At 45.0% G+C, this 20981-nt stretch overlaps 2 protein-coding genes across 4 annotated transcripts; one reads left to right on the top strand and one right to left on the bottom strand.

Moving 5' to 3' along the window:
* The first annotated feature begins 152 nt into the window (after window positions 1-152).
* On the top strand, window positions 153-1281 carry LOC143342069 (uncharacterized). Its single transcript, XM_076765552.1, has 4 exons — window positions 153-228; window positions 306-588; window positions 737-848; window positions 923-1281. The coding sequence occupies exons 1-4, from the start codon at window positions 153-155 to the stop codon at window positions 1181-1183; spliced, it is 732 nt and encodes a 243-aa protein (XP_076621667.1). The 3' UTR covers window positions 1184-1281.
* A 42-nt stretch (window positions 1282-1323) lies between these two features.
* On the bottom strand, window positions 1324-20374 carry Cep164 (centrosomal protein 164). Of its 3 annotated transcripts, none has more exons than XM_076765888.1 (11): window positions 20059-20374; window positions 16851-17099; window positions 10158-10910; window positions 9110-9942; window positions 8609-9028; window positions 7601-7929; window positions 6009-6439; window positions 5295-5467; window positions 4691-4922; window positions 4261-4455; window positions 1324-4178 (listed from the first exon to the last, which is right to left on the bottom strand). In XM_076765888.1, exons 1-11 carry the CDS (start codon window positions 20135-20137, stop codon window positions 3931-3933), a joined length of 3942 nt encoding a protein of 1313 aa, XP_076622003.1. In that variant the 5' UTR covers window positions 20138-20374; the 3' UTR covers window positions 1324-3930. The 3 variants fall into 3 exon arrangements, 2 of the variants coding, with proteins under 2 accessions (XP_076622003.1, XP_076622004.1); XR_013079757.1 differs by having other exon boundaries at window positions 4040-4178; window positions 4261-4435; window positions 20059-20373; XM_076765889.1 differs by lacking the exons at window positions 1324-4178; window positions 4261-4455 and having other exon boundaries at window positions 4915-5162; window positions 20059-20367.
* Between the last annotated feature and the right edge of the window lie 607 nt (window positions 20375-20981).

Raw genomic sequence — 20981 nt, 5'->3', positions numbered from 1 at the left:
TTGACAAAGCGAGAAGAGTCACAAACGTCGAGCAAGCTACGAATCAAGAACGGAAACGCTAGAACTCACCAGGGTGGAAATGTGCAATTAACACCCGTTACCAGAGAATCGAGTACGGTTTTCAGTGTTCCTGTATAGTTTGTCGTGTCACCATGCAGAAATTTCTGTGCATTTTCGGCGTCTGCGTTATTACAAGTTTTGCAGCTACCTTGCCCGAGAAAAACGACGGTCGGTCACAGAATACTTGAAAATATTGGAGGATCGCTTTAAATTTTAATAGATACGTTTTATTTATTCTATTGCAGGTGTTCTGGGCAAAATAAAAGCGGGTCTAGAGTACGCGACGAATTACTTGGAAACCGCGAAGGACATCGCTGATTTGGTGGCTAGAAGTTTGGGTCGTAAACAGAAAGAGAAACTGGGCGAAGACTATGTACCCAAGCAGAAGGGTAGTTTTGTGCCCTCCAACATTATGTCCGCGTTTTTCCGACTCGTTGGCCTCGACTCGCAGAAAGTTACAGCGATCGCTGTCAACAGTGTCATATTTCTTGCGCAAATGGCAAGTAAAATCGTCCCCAATTTATTCTCGTTTATTCGATAGAAAACTTATAATTCGTACTGTTTGTAGGACGTGATACATAGATCATATAATATACATTTTACAACTCACTAATATTTTACAAGATTATGGATGAGTCGATCATAATGTACTTCGACGCGATCGTTTGCAGATAAGTTCGCTATTTGGGCTGAAACCTCCAAAAGAGAACATCGCGAGAGAGTTGGACGACGAGGATGAAACATCTTGGAATCCTGCAAACATAATCATGGACAGTAAGAACGAAAGAGTGAGTTAATATTAACGTTAAAATCAAATTGATTGGTACTTTATTTCGGGAGATGAAATGATGTTGTTTTCAAGATACAAAAGTTGATCGAACAGGCGCACGACGACAGTCTGGCCAATCAATTGATCGAGAGGGTAGACGGAACGGATTCTGCCTGCATCAGATTGTTGGTTTGCAAAACGTCACCGGTGATTAGGGCAGCGCAAAGTTTCCTGAAGAACAAGACTGGTAGTAAATATCGGCGAATGACTTCGTGGCTGCCTAGCAGGGACGAATTCGAGGAAAACAGCGATCAGTGTGAAAACACGCACACGGATTGCAGTTTATTTGCATAGCCGCAATTATCAAACCGATCCATTGTTTATTTAACTTTATTTGCCGGAAGGTTGGCGAGGAAGGAATGGCGCCGCTTTTTCGATCGTAAGTACCTATTAATTTGTTATGGGGAGAGTTTAAAGACGGGAATGCAGGAAGCTCAATTTGTATAGCATATATATTTGCACCCATACAAATATATACTATATTACAGAATATACAAGGTACATACTCCAAAAATTAATTTACTGAATCTTGTACGTCGTAATGCCTCCTGTATTGTACGCGTACGCGTCGACGAACGAAAAGAGAAAAGCAATGAATTTCCATGCGACTTCTCTCAAACTATGTATCGTTTATTTAAATAAACTCCAGCGAATGAAGTTTGACCGTACGTTTCGCACTTTCAGCCATCGCCAGGATGGCCGTACGAGTTTCTTAAATAAAATTATATTTCGTCGTGTCGTTTAATCCTTACAAACAATGTGTCATCCTCTCTTCCTCGATACAAATAACGCAACGAAACGCGAAGTCCCGTGTCCCGGATGAAAGAAACTACACTTTCAAAATAGTAACTAAACGTTCGAATAAAACGGTGCATAATAAAACCTAACTGTGAACAAAACTTCAAACACGCTTTCCTCGAATCTTTCTTAAACACGATGCTTAAAAACCTAATCGACGTAACGTAAACAGTTCTCGTCCGAACCAGGATCATTCCAATATTTAAAAATGTTCTTTTATAATTAAGATGCACAGCTTGCAGTAAAACTAGTTCGGACGAAATATACGCTCGTAAATGCTAAAGAATGGCCATGTTTTACCCGAGACACGACGAAACCTCTTTCTAACTCATTGTGCGAGGAACTTAATATCGAATCGACGTAACAAAACAACGGAATCAAGTTGTAAAACGCATTTTCTCGCGGGCTATTGCACAATGCTCGAAGCGCTCGATGCACAAACATCGACGGTAGATTCGTTCATGAGGAAGATACTTGTACGATTCGCAAGGACGGTGCTAATGTAAAATCTCTACACTGTGGAACCTTCGTAGGGATTATCGAGGGCGTTCTGGAGTCGAATTCTACGATTCCAAATATCGACTCAACGTTCTATCGATACATATTATCGTCATTACGTTGATTAACGTAAGGACGATCGCTAAACGAAACAAAGTTGTACGAAGTATCAACGTAGATAGTAACAAGAAAGAAGGAACCGTTTGCTTAACAACTACGAGGAAACAAGGTTTATCGTAAAATTGCCGGGAGATTTCTAGGGTATAGTTACCCGTTAAAAATTCAGTTAATATTTTCGCGTCTCACAGGGTGGAGTCCCTGACCGCTCTATGCTATACATCTAGTGAGATCAGGATTATTGCGGGCTAAATGCATCGGGATCGAAGATCGATTGAACTTCTAAAATTATCTGTAATTGGTACGGTGGAGTAATTAGCCGTCTCTGGGGTGATTCGATTGAACCAGAGACGTTTGGCATACACCGGCCGTCTACTTTCCCTGTAAATATCGTAGTACGCGCGGTACGATTAAGAATGTCGTTAATTATGAAAGTTTGGCATTCGAGAGACATATCGTGGTGAACGCGGCAGAGCCTCGGACGCGCGCTCGAGCTTCGAGTCCCGAACAAGTGGCCGAAAAATCGGTCTCGTACCGTCCGTTGTCCGGGCGCTTGTAAAACGTGTCTCAATAGCTCGCGACAATGAGTATACAAAAGCTAAGTCTCTCTATTAATAACTTTGATTCGGATTATCACATGCGTCCTGTAAGTCGTGAGAATTACAATCGTCCACTCATCGATCCTCGAAGATCGCGCGATCGGTTTCGTCTGCGGATTCGCCGCAGACGCGATTTAACTTACGCGAAATGGCTCCGAGTGTCCGATAAATGTATACGTTATTTAGTACGTGTATAGAATATAGAGGTATAATTACATTCTCGTTACACTCGCGGAAAAATCGTTTCTCGAAAATATATATAAAGGATCAACAGACTGTCGGGCAAAGGAACCAGCGAGAATAGTAACGAGTCGCGTACGGACATCGAGAAATTCTTATTTACAATTAGAACTCTGTCGCGTCCGAAGGTTCCTCGCGTCCCGTTCCCTCGTCAATTTACAAACTTTGCCACATTCCCCTAAGCCTTCGTTCTACTTCTCGTTTGAAAAACGCTAAACGTGGACGCGTACGGCTCGATGCAACTGTGAAAACTCGAGGGCGAATATTAAGCTCGCGAAACGTTCCTTCGTTTCATCGTCGAGAAGGCTACTCTTCCAGCGAACGCCTATGCGCGCCGACGTCGTCGCGTCCCGACGCTCCAGGGCTGGGGCGACGACTCCGCGCGCGTTTGCAGTCTTGATTGTTGATTCAGCGAACGGACGAACTGAACTCGTTAGGAACAAACGGAGACGAAGTTCGAGACCAACGCAGCGGACTCGGTCGGAACGAGTGCACGTTTCCAGACTTATTCTAACGACGAACGGCGAAAAACTCGCTTCCAAACGATACTGAGTGACACGGTCAATGTACGATGCCAAAGGAACGTGTAAATAAACGTGTTGCTACGAATGTACAGAATAAAACTACGTACAATGGTCTATCGATCGCGTGAAAAACCCCTTTGCTTCAAGCTCGGCCGGATCTCTTTTCGAAGAGAGCCTTCAACGAACCGATTCCTTTCGTGAGAGGATCGCTTCGCGAACGAGTCACGGTTGGAAACGAATTTTTCGACAGACAACGGTTTGCTCTTCAGAGAGTCGCTTGACCCGGACCGATCAGGTCAGTGTTTTCCACGCGAGCCTGACGCAACCAGTCCCTCAGATTCCAAGTCCTCTCCATCAAGTTCGAGGAGGTTTTCTCGACGGTCCCGACGCTGGTCGTGAAACCGCTGTTAGGACCGTACTGGGCGATGATGTTTTGCGTGGTGGTCGTCGGCGGTTGCGCGGCTGTCAACTGGGACAGGATGTTCGACTGGATATTCGGAGTACCGAATGTTCCTGGAAGAAACACGCCGTCAACGATCGTAACACTCTATTTCGAACCGGACGTCACCGATTAACCGAAACGATTTTCACGGACCTTGCACGTTGTGCGGCTGCGCCGATAGATGATGCAAACGTAGCCATCGCAAATAAGAGTACATCAAAGTCGGCGGCGGCGGCACGTTGCTGTCCTGCCGTTTATTCAGAACGCCCCAAATCTCACGTATTTCCGAGTTTAGGTTTTCCAGACTTGCGATGATTTCCGTCGACTCCTGGTAGTGATCCGGTTTGTCTGAATACGGGGGACCATGACACAAAACCGAAAATAAATTCTCAAGTGAGAGGAAACGATCGCGAACGTCTTCGGCAGCCAGTTGGACTGGAAGCCGCGGTCGACCGACAACGGAAATCAAACTCGAAGCTGATACGAAGGGAGTAAACTCAGGAAACGATGGAAACGATGAGTAACGGAAAAGATAATGCGGAGATAGCGAATGGTGAGTGTGGGTGAGGCTTCGAGAGCTCACCTATGAACGTATCCGTCCCCAAATCGGTAGAGCTGAAACCACTGCTGGCGCTCGACATGTCGCTCAGCGTCATTTCGTCATTCTTCGTGCAAGTCGCATCGTTCTCGTTCCTCTTGGCGCTCGCCACTCTCTCTAGAGTCTGTTCTAGGTGTCTCAGGTGAATCACTTTCTCACCCAGAAGACTCCTGGTGCGATGCAAACTCACCTCCATGTCTGACAGTTCGCGTTCCTCCTAAGATCGATCAACGGGTACCATAGACGAACAACGATTCGGTTTCAAATTTTTTTAAGAAGCACGAGAAAATTGTAGAGAAATTCGGGCTTAGGAGGACTTTTATATATCTGGAAAATAGCCCAGATACGATGAAACTTCCTGTATACAATTTCTAGCGTGGGTGTATCACGATCTAAAATAGCGAGGAAGGTCATGGGTTGATCCGTTTCAGGTAACCGATCCATGCATGCTTAGGTGCTACGAACAGCATAAAATACATAAAATATTTTGAATAAGGTTCTTTATAATGCGTATTTTGATTTGGACCTGCGACAAACAATTATAGGATCGTTAAAAAGCCACCAGGGAAAGCGTCGAAGACGATCGTACCTGAACCAATTGCTCGAGGGTTGCCCTGGCGCTACGTTGTTTCCAAGCCCTCTGCCGACCCTGGAAAGCGTTCTCCTGGTGTTTGAGCGCCTCCTGAGCCCTCCTCACGGAATCCCTCTCGACGTGAATTCGGTGCCGGAAAAACTCCAGCTCCGAAGAGGCGTTCGCCGGTGCTAGAAAATCGAGCAGAATCCTTTTCGGTGTCATCCGACGAGCTCGCGCTCGGGCTAGACGGTGGAAGCGGCGTGCGAGAAAACAAACAACGAAAGGAACAAAAAAAACGAAGACAAACGGAAACGAGCACGGTGGCGGAACAGAAAACGAAAAATCTGGTGGTGCACTTACGATAGAGTCGAGGAGTATAAGCTGTTAGCCAAAGTAAAGTCTATAGATGCCTGGGAAAATAAATAAAAAAACGGTTTTCAGAGTTCCGGGGGATAGAAACGAAAATTGCTGAACGGTCGCGAAACGCGAACTACGAGAATAAATAAAGAACAACAAACTGAGGAGAAGATAAAACTTTCGTTTTGCGTTCAAAGTATTCGGTAGGCATAATCGAAGCGTTTAAGCTGTAGATATTTGACTTGTACATTGTGGAAGTGTGTCGAAAACTACAAAGTAAACGTGTGTACTTCTTTCGTTTACTACACAACATTAACACTACCAGAAATAAATAGATTAAGGAACTGGCCAGCCACTTTCTTCAACAGTCACCTTTGTCTTGGAAAGGATAACGCAATGTATAGGCCGTTTCGTTGCTGGGCAGCTGATCGCCAAGATCTTCCAGCTTCTCCAGCTGCTTCCTGATGTTCTCCACCGGATTCTCAGGATTGTTATTGTTATTGTTCCCAGTGTTCGCGCTAGCGCTGGCCCGAGCGGCACTGGTCGTTCTCTTGCTGAAATTTTTCTTCTTCTTCATCATGTTCGCGTTCGTCTCGCTGGCGGTGGTCGTGTCGTCGGACTCGAATCGCGCTGCACTTTTCGCGAGGGCCGCGATCGCGGTCTTCTGAAACCCCGAAGTGACCTTTTGAGCGCTCGAGTCGTCCGGGTCGTGGTGACTTTCCGTGTGATCGCTTGCACCCTGAGCCTCGTGATCCTTGGCGTTCGTCGTCGCCGAGCTCGAACGCGTGTTCCTCACTGGGGTACTGCGAGCACGATTTAAGGCCTATAGCCAGACATTAGGGCGAATCGCATGAGCGTGAGAGAGTACCTTCACAGTTTACTTTTCGTAGTTGTCAACATTTGTGGTCGCGAACAGCGTTGGACACTATTTAATTTTAAGGGTTTTTCCTCTGTCATCTTCAAGAAATTTACCAATTTTTAATATTCTGTGTAAGAGACGATGAAACTAGAAAAGTCTCCAAGTTTATCCTCGTCTCGGAGAAGGATCTATGCAAGTTCTCACGACGGTGGTTAGAAATTAGAAAAGTTGCAACGGTAGACAAAATTCTGAGGGCCGGAATCGTTTGGTTCGAATGGAGTAAGCGTTTGGAATCGTTCGAACAGTGCCCAACTCTGATCGTGAGGGAACATGGAACACACAATGGTACACAATCCGCGTGCTCGGTTCGGGTACAGTGTTACGGACTGTGAAGGCACTGGAGATTGTGACGAAGTAAATGGATGTGCAAGAACTTAGCGTTAGTACATTTAACACGAAATAGAAATAAAAGCATGCTTCCACTCCGTTCGAAGGGATCGTGTTCAAGTACTTCAGAATGCAATCCAGCGTGTCAACCTTTTGCAATTCGATTCGTTTTCCGCCCCTTCCTTCCTTCTGACGTTTCTAGAATGGCACGATATCTTAAATAGTTGCAACAAAGTGTGATGAGTTATCGCGAACCCGAGTTTGGGTCGTTGGGAACGCGGAAGAATCATTTCGTGCCAAATCGAATACTCTTTTAAGTAACATTTTGGTTCGGATCTTTTGGGCTTGGAATATTTACAGATGCTACAAATTTTTGAGATTGATTTAAGAAAGTATCAGGCTTTGGCTCTTTACACACCGATTCCAAACAAGGCGATGCTTTAAAATTAATCGTATTTAATAAGAATTAACTGTGTATACAGACAATATTCTGTATAATACGGTCAGTAAATATTGGAATCTTTTGGCAGCGATACTAGTTGGAAGCCGTCCAATGGAAACCGCAAGGATATTCACATAATGAAATTAAATTAATAAATGTTTGATATATTTTATATTTGGCGCGAAATGACCCACAGAAAATTGAGCAAAACTCGAAACAGCAAACGGTTGACCGCGATTAGAATATGACGAAGCGGGGAGATGAGGCTGGACTCACTTTTGTTCCGACGACTCGGTCCTGTCCTCGGTTCTCGTCCTGGTGGACGTCGACCTCTCGGTCTCAGAGGCCGTGGTGTATCCCGCCTTCCGTCTGCTTCTCCTCTCAGCGACCAAACGAACTTCGTTCTTCAGCTTCTTGTGCTTCTCCTTGAGAGCGGTGTACTTATCTTGCAGCAGTCGATTTTCGGACCGCATCTTTTCGACGTCCATGCTCTCTTGGTGAGCTGCTCGCTCTGCCTGTTTCCGCGTCTCTTTCTCCGCGTCCCGCGTGAAGTCGGCTCGTATCTCGTCTAAACGCTGCTTGTACATCTTCCGGGTGAGACCCTCCTGAAATGCCAGCAGACAAATTCCCTTCAGACATGTCCGCGGAAGAGCGAACACGAATCCTCCGCCTGGATCGCTGATTCCTCTTCGATCGTCGAGCCGGGCAATCGGAACCGATCCAACCTGACGAACCCGACCGATCGCCGGCAGCTAAGAAACGCCTGAGCAGTTTTCGTGTATCGTGCGTATAGAGGAGATAGTATAAATGTACTGATGCATTTTGTGACGGTACGCAACTGGCGTTTTATTGTTTCTTCAAATATAATTCGCTCGGTGTACAACAATTCCGGGAGGAACTCTCTTAAAGCTATCCACTAAGGCGTGCGTCTGGACGGCATTACACAATCATGGACGATACCGAGGAATCGAATGACGAATCTATTAAAACCCGGTGAAACTTGGCGAGCAGTTTTATTTGCGTTCACTGAAAGAAATTGCGCCTGACGCGGTCTGGCTGGAAGCTTGCGATAGAACGTCTCGTGTACGAGTCAACTAGTTATTGCGTAACACCAATCGTTCCTATCGCATACATAACCTAATTTCCTTAAACAACAATGGACAATGAATCGGAGTTAGGATTTTAAAACAGAATGTTGTCGGATGGAAATGGAATCGACCGTTGCGCAACAAACGCGCGTACAGTTTCAGATACTTAGAGTAATAGGCATCGTCAGGTACTCACATCGATTCTAAAATCACGCAGAATCTCTGCCAGACATTTCTCGTGATCTTCCGTGATTTTCGTTACTTTCTCCCTCTGCTGTGCCCGCAGCTCGGCGCGCAACTCGTCGAATTCCTTCTCCAACTCCTTCTTCAAGGCATCGATCCTCGCCGTGTGCTCTTTCGTTAGTTCTAGCTCGCTCAACTTCGCGTGCTTTTCCTCCCCCAACACTCGCTCGTATTCGTTCTCTAATTCGCCCATTTCCTGGTTCCTCAGTTCCAGCAACTCCCGCTTCCTCTCGTCGAGCTCTGTCTTCAGGTTCGACAATATCTCCTGCCTCTCCTTTTCGTAGCAAACTTCCAGCTCGGCCTTCACCTTCTTCAAGTTTTCCAACCTCGCCTCGTCCATTTCGGCGATCAGCCTCTGGATCTCTCGTTCCTCCTACAAAACGATTAATCCTGTCAGTCGACGCGTAAAACGAAACCCATGCAAATTTTGATAATAAATATCAAAATATCAAACCTTCTCGACCATTTCCCGTTTCAGTTTCTCCAGCCTGTCGTCCAAACTCTTCTCCAGCAACTTCTTCTGCTCCAGGAAGTTCTCTTCCAGTTCCATCCTCGTGTGCTCGAGCTTATCGTCAAACTCTTTCTTCAGCGCCTCAATTCCCTTCTGATGGTCCTTGCTCAGCTTCGTCCTCGTTTCGTTCAAGCTGATCGTTTCGGAGTTCCTTCGTCGCATAAGCTCCAGCTCCTGATTGATTCTGGAGAAGTCTGAGGTGTCGTCGTCGTCCGTTTGCCTGTCCTTGGAGAAACGTAACGACGACTTCTTCGGTTTGTCCGTTTTCGACTTGTTTTTCCGGAGTTCGTCCGAGTCGCTGCTCCTGGCCGCGCTGCAGTCCGTTTCGCTCTTCGAGACCAAGTCGATGTTCTTCACTTTGTTAAACTTGTTGAATAATCCGTAATCCAAGCTACTCTCCCTCGACACGCTGTCCTTCGCCATTTGGTTGCGATGCTCGTTCTCGGAGACGTTCTGAACGACGAATCTCCTGCCCACAATTTTGCCTGTCTTTTTCGCGGGATCGACTTTATCCGAGGATGAACTCTTTCGAGTGTCCTCGTCGAGCTTGCTCTCGGAGTCCTCTCTGTTATCGTCGTCGAAACTCTGTGAACTCGATCTCTGGGTGGAAAAGATCGAGGCGACTTTACTTGGAATCGTCGCTGATATTCGCACGTTCTGCTCTTCGGACTCGGACTCCCAGTCATCTTCGGACCCCGAGTAAGTGAACTTGATGTCCACTTCCTTCTCTATGTCGAACCGAACGCTTTTGCGCTCCTCGTCTACCGGTCTGTCGTCTGTTAAGGATCAATATTACTGAATTAATAATTACAATCGAAAAGCACGTATACTTTTTAGGAGGGTAAAGTTTGAATCTATCGTTAATCTTCGCAAACAATATGCAATCTTAATTTGTACAGTTAGAAGTGACAGAAGATAAAGTAAAACTGCTCGGAACGATCAGATATTTTCTACCGATCTCTATCAACACCGTAACCTTTAATCCTCTTACCATCTTCCGGTTGTTTTTCTCTAAGGATCGATTTCAACCTGTCCACGCCAACACTGATGATCTCGTCGGGAATAGTAACGGTACGAAAATCTTCGAGTTTAGCACCCTCTTGGCTGGGAGTGATGTCTCTGCTTCTGTTGCTCTTTAGAAACATAGTTCCTCCGCCGCTCAGTGTAAGCTCCTTCTGTTGGCCAAACTGACTGGGATGCTTCTCCTTATCAAACTTGTCCGACTTCTCCGACTTGGCTAACGCCGTGATACTGAGCTTATCGATGTCAATGATGTTCTCCTCGGAGCTAAACTTGCTGGACAGTTGTTCCCAGTCTTTCTCGTGTCGAGGGCTGAGGGATTCCGATCTCTTCAATACCTCCTTCAGATCCAGCTCGTCCACCGGCGTGGTGGTCGCGGCTGCAGTGGCGATAGACATCGATTGCATGGTTTCCAAGAGCTTTGGACACTCGTAGAATCGAGGATCTTGGAACTTTAGGTTGGTATAATCCCTGGCGGCTCTGTCGGTCGCCAGAGGATTTTCCAGTCTCGAATGTTGCCTCTCCTGACTCGGACTATCCTTCCTCCGAGCGCCCTCGATTTTGTCTAATTTTTTCAAGGGCGTTAATTTCGTGGGAATTCTCGTGGACGCTGAAGTTGACTTGGTGGATTTGATCGGGTCCTTCGAAGACGAGGTGTCCTTGGGAAAAGTTGACTCTTCGTGCGACGACTCGAGATCCTTGGCTGTCGTTTTCGAGTCCTCCTCTAGGGACGAAACAGTAAAGTGTAGATATTCGATGCCGTCGATCACCATTCAGGATTCGAAAGAGGGGAAAAGCTGATGCTTGCACGAGGGATCAAAGAAATACGCGCGAACTTTTCCCCGTTCGCGATCTCTCGAGAAAAAAGAGGCGACAGTGTCAACGTTCCCTCGAGTGCAAGTCAACGACTGTTTTCCGCTCCTTTCCTCCTTTTTTGATGTTGTTTTATACTATAGATACGAGAGCAGCAGCAATGGAACGAATAAGAAAATACGCCTAAAAGCTTGGAAAGCGCTATACCGATTATGTATCAGCAAGGAGGGCTTTCGACGCGCCTAAAACTGTGTGTTTCTTCTTTTTCGAAACGCTTTTTACAACCACAACGCTCGGTTCCCTTTCAGCTCTTTCACGAACGAACGATTTCAACTAACGTTTACGTTACGCTGGGTTTGTTGATTCGCCAACGCGTCAAAATCTCTTTGCGCGAAAAAAGGCACGTGTCTAAAACTGGATTAGAAAAAAAGCGTAATTCAAACGTACCGTACTGAAACTCTTTTCAGAAGGCTCCATAATAATGATTCTGTCGTTTTGGAAACGTTATCTTTAGTTTGCTGAACCGGAATTCTTTGACGCGCGAGGTTACCCGAAATATTCTTTCCTAGAAAACCAAACTATGCAAAATACTTTTTGAAATGGTTCGAGTTCGTTGAATCGTGGCGGAACGTAATCATCGAGAGACTCGTTTACCCGCGAATAGGGCCACCAAGATTCATCGATGCGGAGAAATCCGAAAAAATTCTGCTCTTTGGTCCCCTGTGGCTTTAATCTTCTGCTACTCCCAAAGTGAAAACGAGAAAGCCAGAGGGCGAGAACTGCCAAGAAATATTGACTTTTCGCATTCGTGCAATTTGATCTGGGTCGTGACGAATCGGTTGCGATTTTAAAGAGAACCTTCTACTTTCTACAATGCGGCATTGCGCAATTCGATGATAATTTTAGTTTTTAAGTATTTTGCATACAGGATGAAGACTAAAATTTTATTCGAACAAACATTACGAGACAAAGTGTAAACTGGACGTCATTCGTAAATAACAAACAGGGAATTCACTCTACTATGCTAACTAAAAAACTATTGGTATTGTCGTGCCAGTTGTCAAACATAAATTATTGATAGATTGTGATAAACTATCCGTAGACATTCCCTGCTCGGTTGCAGCGTCTATTAATCATACGTGTTTGCTTTTCAAACAAGAAATAAAGAAAGAAAAAAAGCGTTATTCGAATAAATCTTGTTCGCAGAACGCTGCAGATTTATTAATGAAGAAGAAATCATTTTTCACCGTGGGACAGATCGACGGGGAAATAGAAAAATCTCTAAATACGATTTTCACGGTAGTTCGTCGCAGATTCGATGCCAAAAGTTGGTAAAAATTGCACCTGGGTGTTGGAATTGCGAGAAAACATCGAGGTGCTCGCGTGACCGTTGATTCATCACTCCATTTTCATTCAGATCGCGTCATCGGCGTCGGAGCCGCTTCGTCGAAGAGCGTCGTTTCAGCAACGATTCGCGTTCGATATGACGACGCGATAATTGGACGGATCCACGTTTCAAGCGACTATTACGTACTTTCACGAACGAGTGCACCGACACGTGAGTGCCTTAACGAATGTGCTGCACGCTCACAAGCGGCTCGAAAGTGTTTCAAGGGCTCTTCGACGAGTACCGTGCGTTGGTGGATCCGATCGAGGAAATCGCGCGACAAATTCGACCGTGTGTAACTTCGTTGCACTCGAACCGTGTTCAACGACTAAGTTTTTCAAGCCTTTCGAACACTAGAGTCCCGAGGAACATCTAGAACCACTACTTTAACTATTAAAGAACTATAATTTGACCTTGATTGACCTTGAGTGAGCTTGAATCATAGATCGTTAAACTCGTCCACCAACAATGGCAATTGAAAGATTAGAATTCCAATATTTTGGTAGACGAACATCTTGGTAATTAAAACGGAATATTATGAAACTGTAACGAAGAGAAATCGTTAATGAGTAATAATTTCTGAGAGCTGTATAATAAAGGCAAAGAAATGAATCGTTTAATAAAACATAAGTCACAGAGCAGACGTGCAAAATAGCTCAGAGTTCACGAAGAGAGGAATGCTATCCGTGTGATAAAACAATATCCGCAAACAAGTGGTGCTGCCAGTACTATTAATATTAATGATACAAAGCATAGACATGTAAATGCAGAAACTATTCAAAGACAGATTTCTAGCATAGATACAATAGATGAACAGCGAAGCGAAACCATTTGTACAAATGACATAACTTTTGGAGCTTTCTACTCACCTTGAAAAAAATCGTACGATCGCATTCCTACAAGCACTTCCAATTCGAGTTATAAACACTTTTAACAAAGATTTATTCTTGGGTTAGACACTGCTTTTCTTTTTTCCGCACATTTAGTGTTTGATGCATTTGATTACAAGTGTCGTAACTACTTGCTACTTGTACAAAGAAAATGACGGATAGTTATCGTGCCTGTAATCTCGCTAGACACTTTTGCAAATCTCTGGACAAAGATAATAATAGTAATATATCTGTGTCACTTGCATACACACTAATGACAAGAAAATAGTGAACGCTGGAAAATTAAAGGTAATTGTACTATAAAGGACGGCATTCAACGATGGAAAAAATATGCTACCATTAAATCTAGCCTTGTGAAATCAAAACTGAAATTACTGAATTTAAAAGTCACGCGAAATAAAAGAGCAGTATCGACGTATGCCTCAATCAACAAAGTAGCATCCTTGATTTTCATCTTATTTTAGCCTGTAGAATATCCCATTAAAATTTTTCCCAGAGAACTTTTGGAAGGCATCTAAACAGTTTCTATAACTCGAAAAGAAAGTGTTTTCAGACGTACGAATGTACGATCTCGTTTCATGCCTAAGGCGAGTGTAACGAATTCCAAATGTTTAGGCAATATATTTCTGCGTAACAACCAATACAATCTAATTCTTTGCAATGTCTATGGTTTGGATTAAGATCGCTATCAATATACAAAGATGGTTTCAGTGCAAAGGATCGTTATCACTCGTAGCAGCAAAGGATTAACTTAATTCGATTTGAGCTACTTTTACAGCGAGACTGTCGGACCGCGGCGCGATAACGCGCAACAGCAAAAACTCGATGAACTTTGGCGAAAAAGATCTCCGTACGAATTTCGAAAAGTATTTTTTAAAGGAACATATCATGTTTGTCCGCGAAAACGGCTACCACGCGAGATAAGGCTAACGTTATCGTAATCGGCACACGTTCCCGTAAATAACAACACGGTCGATTCGCTTTTCAATTCTTAACTAACTATTTCACGCTGAATCGGACAGTTTTTTAAGTCAAATTGCTGATAACGAAGTTTTCAACAAATTTTTAAACACTCTGCCGACTCCATTCGATAATTTGTGAAGATGTATGCTTTCTATCACGGAAAAGCCAGACCTGCTATTACAAACAAACTGAAGATTTAGCACTAGCAGTGTTTTTCATTCGTAAATCAAGTATTTGAAAAATCCTTGGAGATCTATAGACTGTATCGTGTTGAAGTTCGAGGAAAATCTAAACCGTTGCTCCGAAAACTGTCCGATTTGTCGTGGTATGACCCTTACCGGTTTATATGCTCGCGTATGCGAATCGAAAGGTTAGGGAAAACCTGAATACGGCGGCTCGCGCGGCGTTACGTGGCGTTACGTAAATAAAAAAAAAAAACCGAGCCAATAAGTGGAGGCCGTCTCGTTGCCGGCGGTCTGCGGTCATTGGAAAAGAAAACGAAGCGTGCTGTAATTGCACGAACTCGGTGCTCCAAGGTCAAGCGCGAAAGAATATTTCCACTTTACGTAACCGATATGGAATCGGTCGCGCGAGCGCGCGTTTCGACGATGAACAGTCGATTCAGCGACCGAAAGCGCGGAAGAAATGCAGAAGAAGGGGAAACGAACCAGCAAAGAAGAAACGAGGAAGTCCGCGTGACGCGCGAACACCGGTGAAATCGGAAGACAGCGGCCAAAGTTTCCGCTGAACGGCCTAAAAATATAATTCCTCGTTGACGAAAAGCCAGGTCGCGATTCGATTGCCAAGCGAGTCCTTGGAGTCTGTTGATCGAAGCGAGAACGCGCTAACGAGACGAGACATTTAGCGTGGAACGGTGCAACACCGTCGACGATCATCGAATTTTTGGCAACGATTACGCACAACCTGTAAACAGGTGTTCTTCCGTCGACGCGAATCGCAAAAATAATAATTCACGGCTACGACGACTGATTATTTTTCCGTTTCACGCATACCACGACGAGATAAGGTTTCTAGGAAGCGTTACCGCGACCGATTCGTGATACGATTACGTGCATCTTATCATAGTTACAAACACCTTTATCGAGAAATCGAGCGAATACGAGAGAACGATCCAAACGTTATCGAGAGAAAGTTTGATCTAGTGACATCAGACGTTTCACGCTGTTATCAGACATCCTTCGTTTCTGCTGTGGAAATCGATCGTGATAGCATTCGAATCTATGGAAAAATAAGGCGTCAAGAAAATATTGGCGAATCTTAACCCTTTGCACGAACTTAAGAGAAACGAACGAAATAATAATCATGCCATTGCGAGTCTACAATTCACACTTTATGCTTTATTTATATACAATGTTTTTACATATATGTACAACGCGTAGAAATCCGACTTCTAATAAATAACCTGCTGCGCCAAGATTTGCGACTTTCCACCCACGAATAAGAAAATACTCGAAATTTGTTACGACGCGTTATCCGTCGCATTTTAAGTCTATCAGTCTTTTATCGCGATATTCTTTATCACAGTCGCTCACGAAATTGATCAAATTGCGACACGGTTGCGGATCTTTCCATCGGAATGTTTCTGCTTTCGAAGGTAAAATTCGCTTACACGATCGGTGCGTTTCGTTTGCACATTATGTCTCCATAGAAACGCTTTCAAGTTGTTTAATAAAAGCTATTCGAAGCTGATCGAAGTCTATTAAAAACTCTGTCGACGATTTTAATATACCTATCTATTCATACACGCTGTAGTAAAAGGTATTACAAACTTGAAACGAAATCTGCTATTCAAAGGAATATATTTTTAACTTTTCCAAACTATCTAAATAAATTTTACGATTTTCTCGATATGGTTGTCGATCACCACACAACAGAATAGCATTTTGTACCAGTCGAACGAACGAAAGCCAATACCCAATCTTTGCCTAAATTGTAAAGAACAAAGAAATTTGTATCGACAAAATGATATGAGTATTTCTAATTCGTATATCAATGGAGTAAACATCGATGATCGTAGCTTCCAGATCAGTGATTCTTAATCGTACCAAAGTCAGAGGCGGGCAAAATTTTATTCGACCAACGTACAGCCAATAAAAAAGTGCTCTTTGTATTCGAACCGGTGCCAGATCGAACTAAATTTTTCGCTCCACCGTGTTAGCGATTTATAACCGAATTCCTGTGCACTTCTTCAAGACGAAGAACCGTGCCAGGTTTTTTCCTCCCGGAATCGTGTCACGGGTCCAAAAAGACTATGTATCTTCTTCCAAACTATGACGCGAGCTTAACCGGCTTAAGAACCACTGTTCCAGACGAATGGGTTATCGAAGAAAATGCCAAGCTCCGAACACTAATATCGTTCGTAAATAAGAGCGACGCTCGTGTTTGTGATGAAATGATAATCGGGGGAAAATATCTGATCAATTTCGTGAGGCGGTGTGCACGCACGGTTCGACCGTCCTCGATTCATCAGAAGCCATTCAACGAAAAAAAAGTCTTTATCACGGTTCTCTGGCGTATCGAGGATGCGTTCCGAGCGCAAAGGGTTAATCCTATATTTTCCATTCAGCCGTAATGACGAGGCAATCCGTACCGACGCTCATTTGCCTGGTGTTCCCGGCCCTGGCCTGCTCGACCAGCTCCTTGTAAACGGCGTCCAGGGGGTGTTCCCAGGTGGTGGTTTTGGTGGAAGCCTGGTAATAATACCAGGCATGGCTGAGCTCGTGATAGCACGGTAGCCAACCCTTGGGCAGCGCCGCCATGAGGCCCTCGCGGGCCAACTCCAGAAGGTGCGGTTCCGCATCGGGGTCGATTCCCAGTCGCTTTGCGTAGTCGAGCACCTCTGTAAAAAAGCACGCGTGCACTCCATTAACTAATTGGGAATCGGTTCAATCGCGAAGCCTCCGCGGGACGCGGCGGAAATTAATTTGCCTGACGAATCGACGGATAGAAACGCGTATACGACGCCGACGCTTTCACGAACCGAGAAACGAGGTCAAGGATTCCGCTACGAACAAAGAAATTCTCGACGTCGACGCGTCTGTATTGTCCGCCCCTTTGAGTTATCCTCGCGAACCGCCCCGTTTCGTCGTCGTCGTCCGCGGATAAGGGGTGGAATTTTTAAATCGTCCGGCACTATAAATACGCCCGTCGATGAGTAACGCGAGACGATATTAATAAACTCTTGAAACAAGTGATTTCAAGGTTCCCGGGTCGGCCGTGCACGCCGTGTGTAACGATGTCTATCGATTATAAGCCAGGTGGAGCGTACACGTGGCAACGCGGAACTGTCGTTCCGGAAGAACGAGGGTCGACGAGATGTCTTTGCGTGTAACGAGCGTTGCAGGAAATACGTCACGGTGCCGCGAGGAACATCGAAATTAACTTTCTGGCGCTGCTCGTTGAAAAACTTTATTCACGTGCTCGCGTTTACGCTTTTAGCTAATCTGAGAGGCGTCGACGAGTCGCTAGGTCTTTCGTATGCATTTATGCGACAGTTAAAAACGCTACATCGAAAATTATTCGTACGATATTTACGTTATCTTTCTACGACGATATTCGAGACTTATTTTTTAAATTTTACGTTTATAGGTAACAATTTTCGTTGTAATCGTGCGATGCAAAAAATCAAAAGATTATTGTTACGAACAAGAGTACCATTCGAGTACAGAAGCGTCAAACGAAAAAACAATCGGTCTATTGTTTCCCGCGATATTACGTCAACCAGCTTGATAAATGTCGTTTCAAGAAGAGTCGCTCCAAGTTTCGTACTGTATTAGAGTTTACAGAAAGTTCTGTGCAAAGTAACTTGCACATTTTGCTTCCCCATAATCACCAAAATGTCTCAAAGACTAAAGACTTTAAGAAGGTATTAAGAAAAGTTAATATTTTTAATTCCAAACTAGACAAGCTCCTTAAAATTCTCCATGTTTTCAAACTTTTCAAGTGAATAATTTTAACATTTAACAAAGTAGGCAAACCTAATGTGGCCCTGATTAAACAAGCAAGCGACCGTCAAAGCGTTAACTTCACGCAAAGTGTATCGACTTTCGGTCATGCTTAATTAATTCTTCATTAGCCCGGCCCAGCTACTCGGGCGTACGTCGCGAGCAAAGATTCAAAAATTAAACGCTCGAAAGACACGCACCGATAAAATAACAGTTTATCGCAACATCGATCTTGTCGTTTCATTCGATCAAACACCGCCAAAGATGATTAACGAGCTCGAACTTGTGTGCGCTTCGTTTGTTATTGACGTTCCGCGTACTCGTTAGAAATAATACATTATCCTTTAGGATCATGGTTTAGTAAATACTACGCGTGTTTACCGATCTCTCGCGATAGGGATTCCGTCTCGATCATTGTCGAGATCTAATCGTCGACAAAGTATTACACTGAAATTCTGTAATAACGAACGGGCTTTTAATAACACGGTGCTCTATTAAACATGATATCGTAACGAGCAAACACGACATTGTGCACCATCTTGTAATTGGAAACTAAAAATAGAGATTATTATTCCATGCTAGCGCGGCAAATTGGCAAACGTTCACGCCACAAAAATGAAATAATCGAAACTGAGTGTTTACTTCGTAAGAGAACATTCGAAAACTCTAAAAGGTGCGATTAACGTCAAAGTAAACGGTCGCGTGGATCTTCGATCGTCGACGAGTGAGCTGAATGCTCGACGGTTTTCTTTGCAGAAACAAAAGTCGCGACTACGGCGCTGAAAGCGGAGTCGATTTAAAATTCCATCATGGAAGTCTTTGACAGGTGGCTCGGCGTACGGGGGTAACCCGCCACAACATCTGTTTCACCGCCGGTGGAGAAAATTTCGCAGCCAGCTCGACGGGCATGGATCAAGATTTATCGTTCGTTCGATCGATTCTCGCGATGGATGGACCGGCAGAAGAAGCCCGATCCTCGATATTTCACGCGAAAGATTTCGTCCTGCGGAATCTGGCCGCTGACACGGCCGCCAAGGGGGTGGGTTTCCGAGGCGTATGACAAAACTTTCGCCGCACTGCGGATCCTATTGATTTTCCTTGACGCGCTAGGCTACGAGCTCACTGCTCCCGTCCGACCGCGGTGTAAATAAACAAGGAAACTCACCACCGAAACCGTTCAACCCTCTGTCGCTTTATTTATAACTTTATACGCTCTAACCCTTCCCTACGAGGTCGCCGAAACGCCATTCACAGATCGGATTGAGCTTGCCTACCATCGTTCTTGCGTGCCAAACTTCGCGTTTATACAATTCGATACCGTAGTTTCTACGCAATTTCCAAGCAAATCGGAAATGATTCCAAGGGTGTCTCGGTTTCAAAGAGTTCGCGATGGAAGTAAGACTAAATAAAGGGTTAAGAAGGTTTTATCGTAGGGTCCTCGCGCCATTGTTAATGCTTCGCGTCGGTACGCCTCCGATAAGTCACTTTCCTCTGGAATTACGTCAGACTGTTACGACGTTTCTCACGATGTTTTCGGAGCACGGCAGCTGACGAGGTTGCGCCGAATGGTGTGTCCGAGATCGATTAGCTGGTACGCGATCCGTGCTCGTCAGCCACCCGGAAGGATCAAACGGAAGCGAGCGAGGACAGGACGGATGGTCAAGGCCACGACCTCCGGGAATCGGTGGTTCGGAGTATTAGCGAACGGATCGAGGAGTCGAAAGCGAGGTTGACAGTCGGTGGCGAGGGAAGAAAAGCACCCCGGCTGCATCGATCGAGAGAACGGGGGCTGGGCGAGAAGGGTTCGCGGGTGGACGAGGATCGAACAACTCGCGACGAGTCTCTGGAACGTACCTTCGTTCGACGGATGCGACGTCTCGTCGAATACCTCCCTGCACACGATCGTGGTCGCGCTGTCCTGAGAAATGCTCATGCTAACACGGACGATGAACAGCCGTGTCCCGGGCGCAGGACGTTCACGTAACGCGCGTCACGAATACGCGCCAGCACACGGGAGATACGCGCGGGCCTTTGCCCGTCATTTCCCGTCACCGACGACGCGTGCACGCGAAACAGTTTCGCCCCGGCGACGAGGCCCGTCCGACGACGGTCAATGTTGAATTCGACTTGAACGCGACTGGCGGAAGGAGGCGAGGAAACGGCCTCCGCGCGTGCAGCGCCCTCGGTAGCCTGACCCCGAACTAGGCCAATGATAAGGAAACGACCAACACAGCCGCCGGCAACTGTCTTATCGATTAATCGAAACCCCGAGCGGCCTCGTTGCCGCCGGGCGGGAAATATTCAACTATCGCCAGACCGACCGAGGCTACCTTCAACCCTTTATTTCTTACTTTTATTTACAACAAACGTATGCTACTTTATACTTGCCAATATTCATCTAAACGATATCTCGATTTACCCCATATTTTTCTGCACCCGTCTATTACACGTGAAAGAACATTTTAGGGAGTATATAAAACTATCATTCGATAGATGAAGATCTCAAATGCACGATAGTCTCTAGGCAACTGTAATGATACAACATCAAACAACAGGATTCACGAAAAGAATAAAACATTTTGTTATGAATATTTGGACACGATTGTTACAAGTCGTTTCATACTTCTGTTCGTAATCGACATTTTCCTAATCTGGACCTCGATCAAATCTCTTGTAGCAATTTGTTTCTTATGCAAGTTATACTGGTTTTAGAAGGTCTGATTTAATAAATGAAAGTAATGCAGTCGAATCGCACCTCTATATTCTGAAATGGGCAG

This window comes from Colletes latitarsis, chromosome 5 (genome assembly GCF_051014445.1).
Source record: "Colletes latitarsis isolate SP2378_abdomen chromosome 5, iyColLati1, whole genome shotgun sequence".
NCBI lineage: Eukaryota > Metazoa > Arthropoda > Insecta > Hymenoptera > Colletidae > Colletes > Colletes latitarsis.
Note: the sequence above shows the minus strand (reverse complement) of the source record. Positions and strands in the feature narration are given on the sequence as shown.

Coding starts and splice junctions, on each gene's coding strand:
- LOC143342069 (XM_076765552.1), top strand. CDS start 153: ATGCAGAAATTTCTGTGCATTTTCGGCGTCTGCGTTATTACAAGTTTT. Junction 589..736: donor ATCGTCCCCAATTTATTCTC/GTTTATTCGATA, acceptor TTTGCAGATAAG/TTCGCTATTTGGGCTGAAAC. Junction 849..922: donor TGGACAGTAAGAACGAAAGA/GTGAGTTAATAT, acceptor GTTGTTTTCAAG/ATACAAAAGTTGATCGAACA.
- Cep164 (XM_076765888.1), bottom strand. CDS start 20,137: ATGAGCATTTCTCAGGACAGCGCGACCACGATCGTGTGCAGGGAGGTA. Junction 10,911..16,850: donor CACCAGGCAAATGAGCGTCG/GTACGGATTGCC, acceptor TTTCGTCCCTAG/AGGAGGACTCGAAAACGACA. Junction 5,468..6,008: donor TTATCCTTTCCAAGACAAAG/GTGACTGTTGAA, acceptor TCGATTTTCTAG/CACCGGCGAACGCCTCTTCG.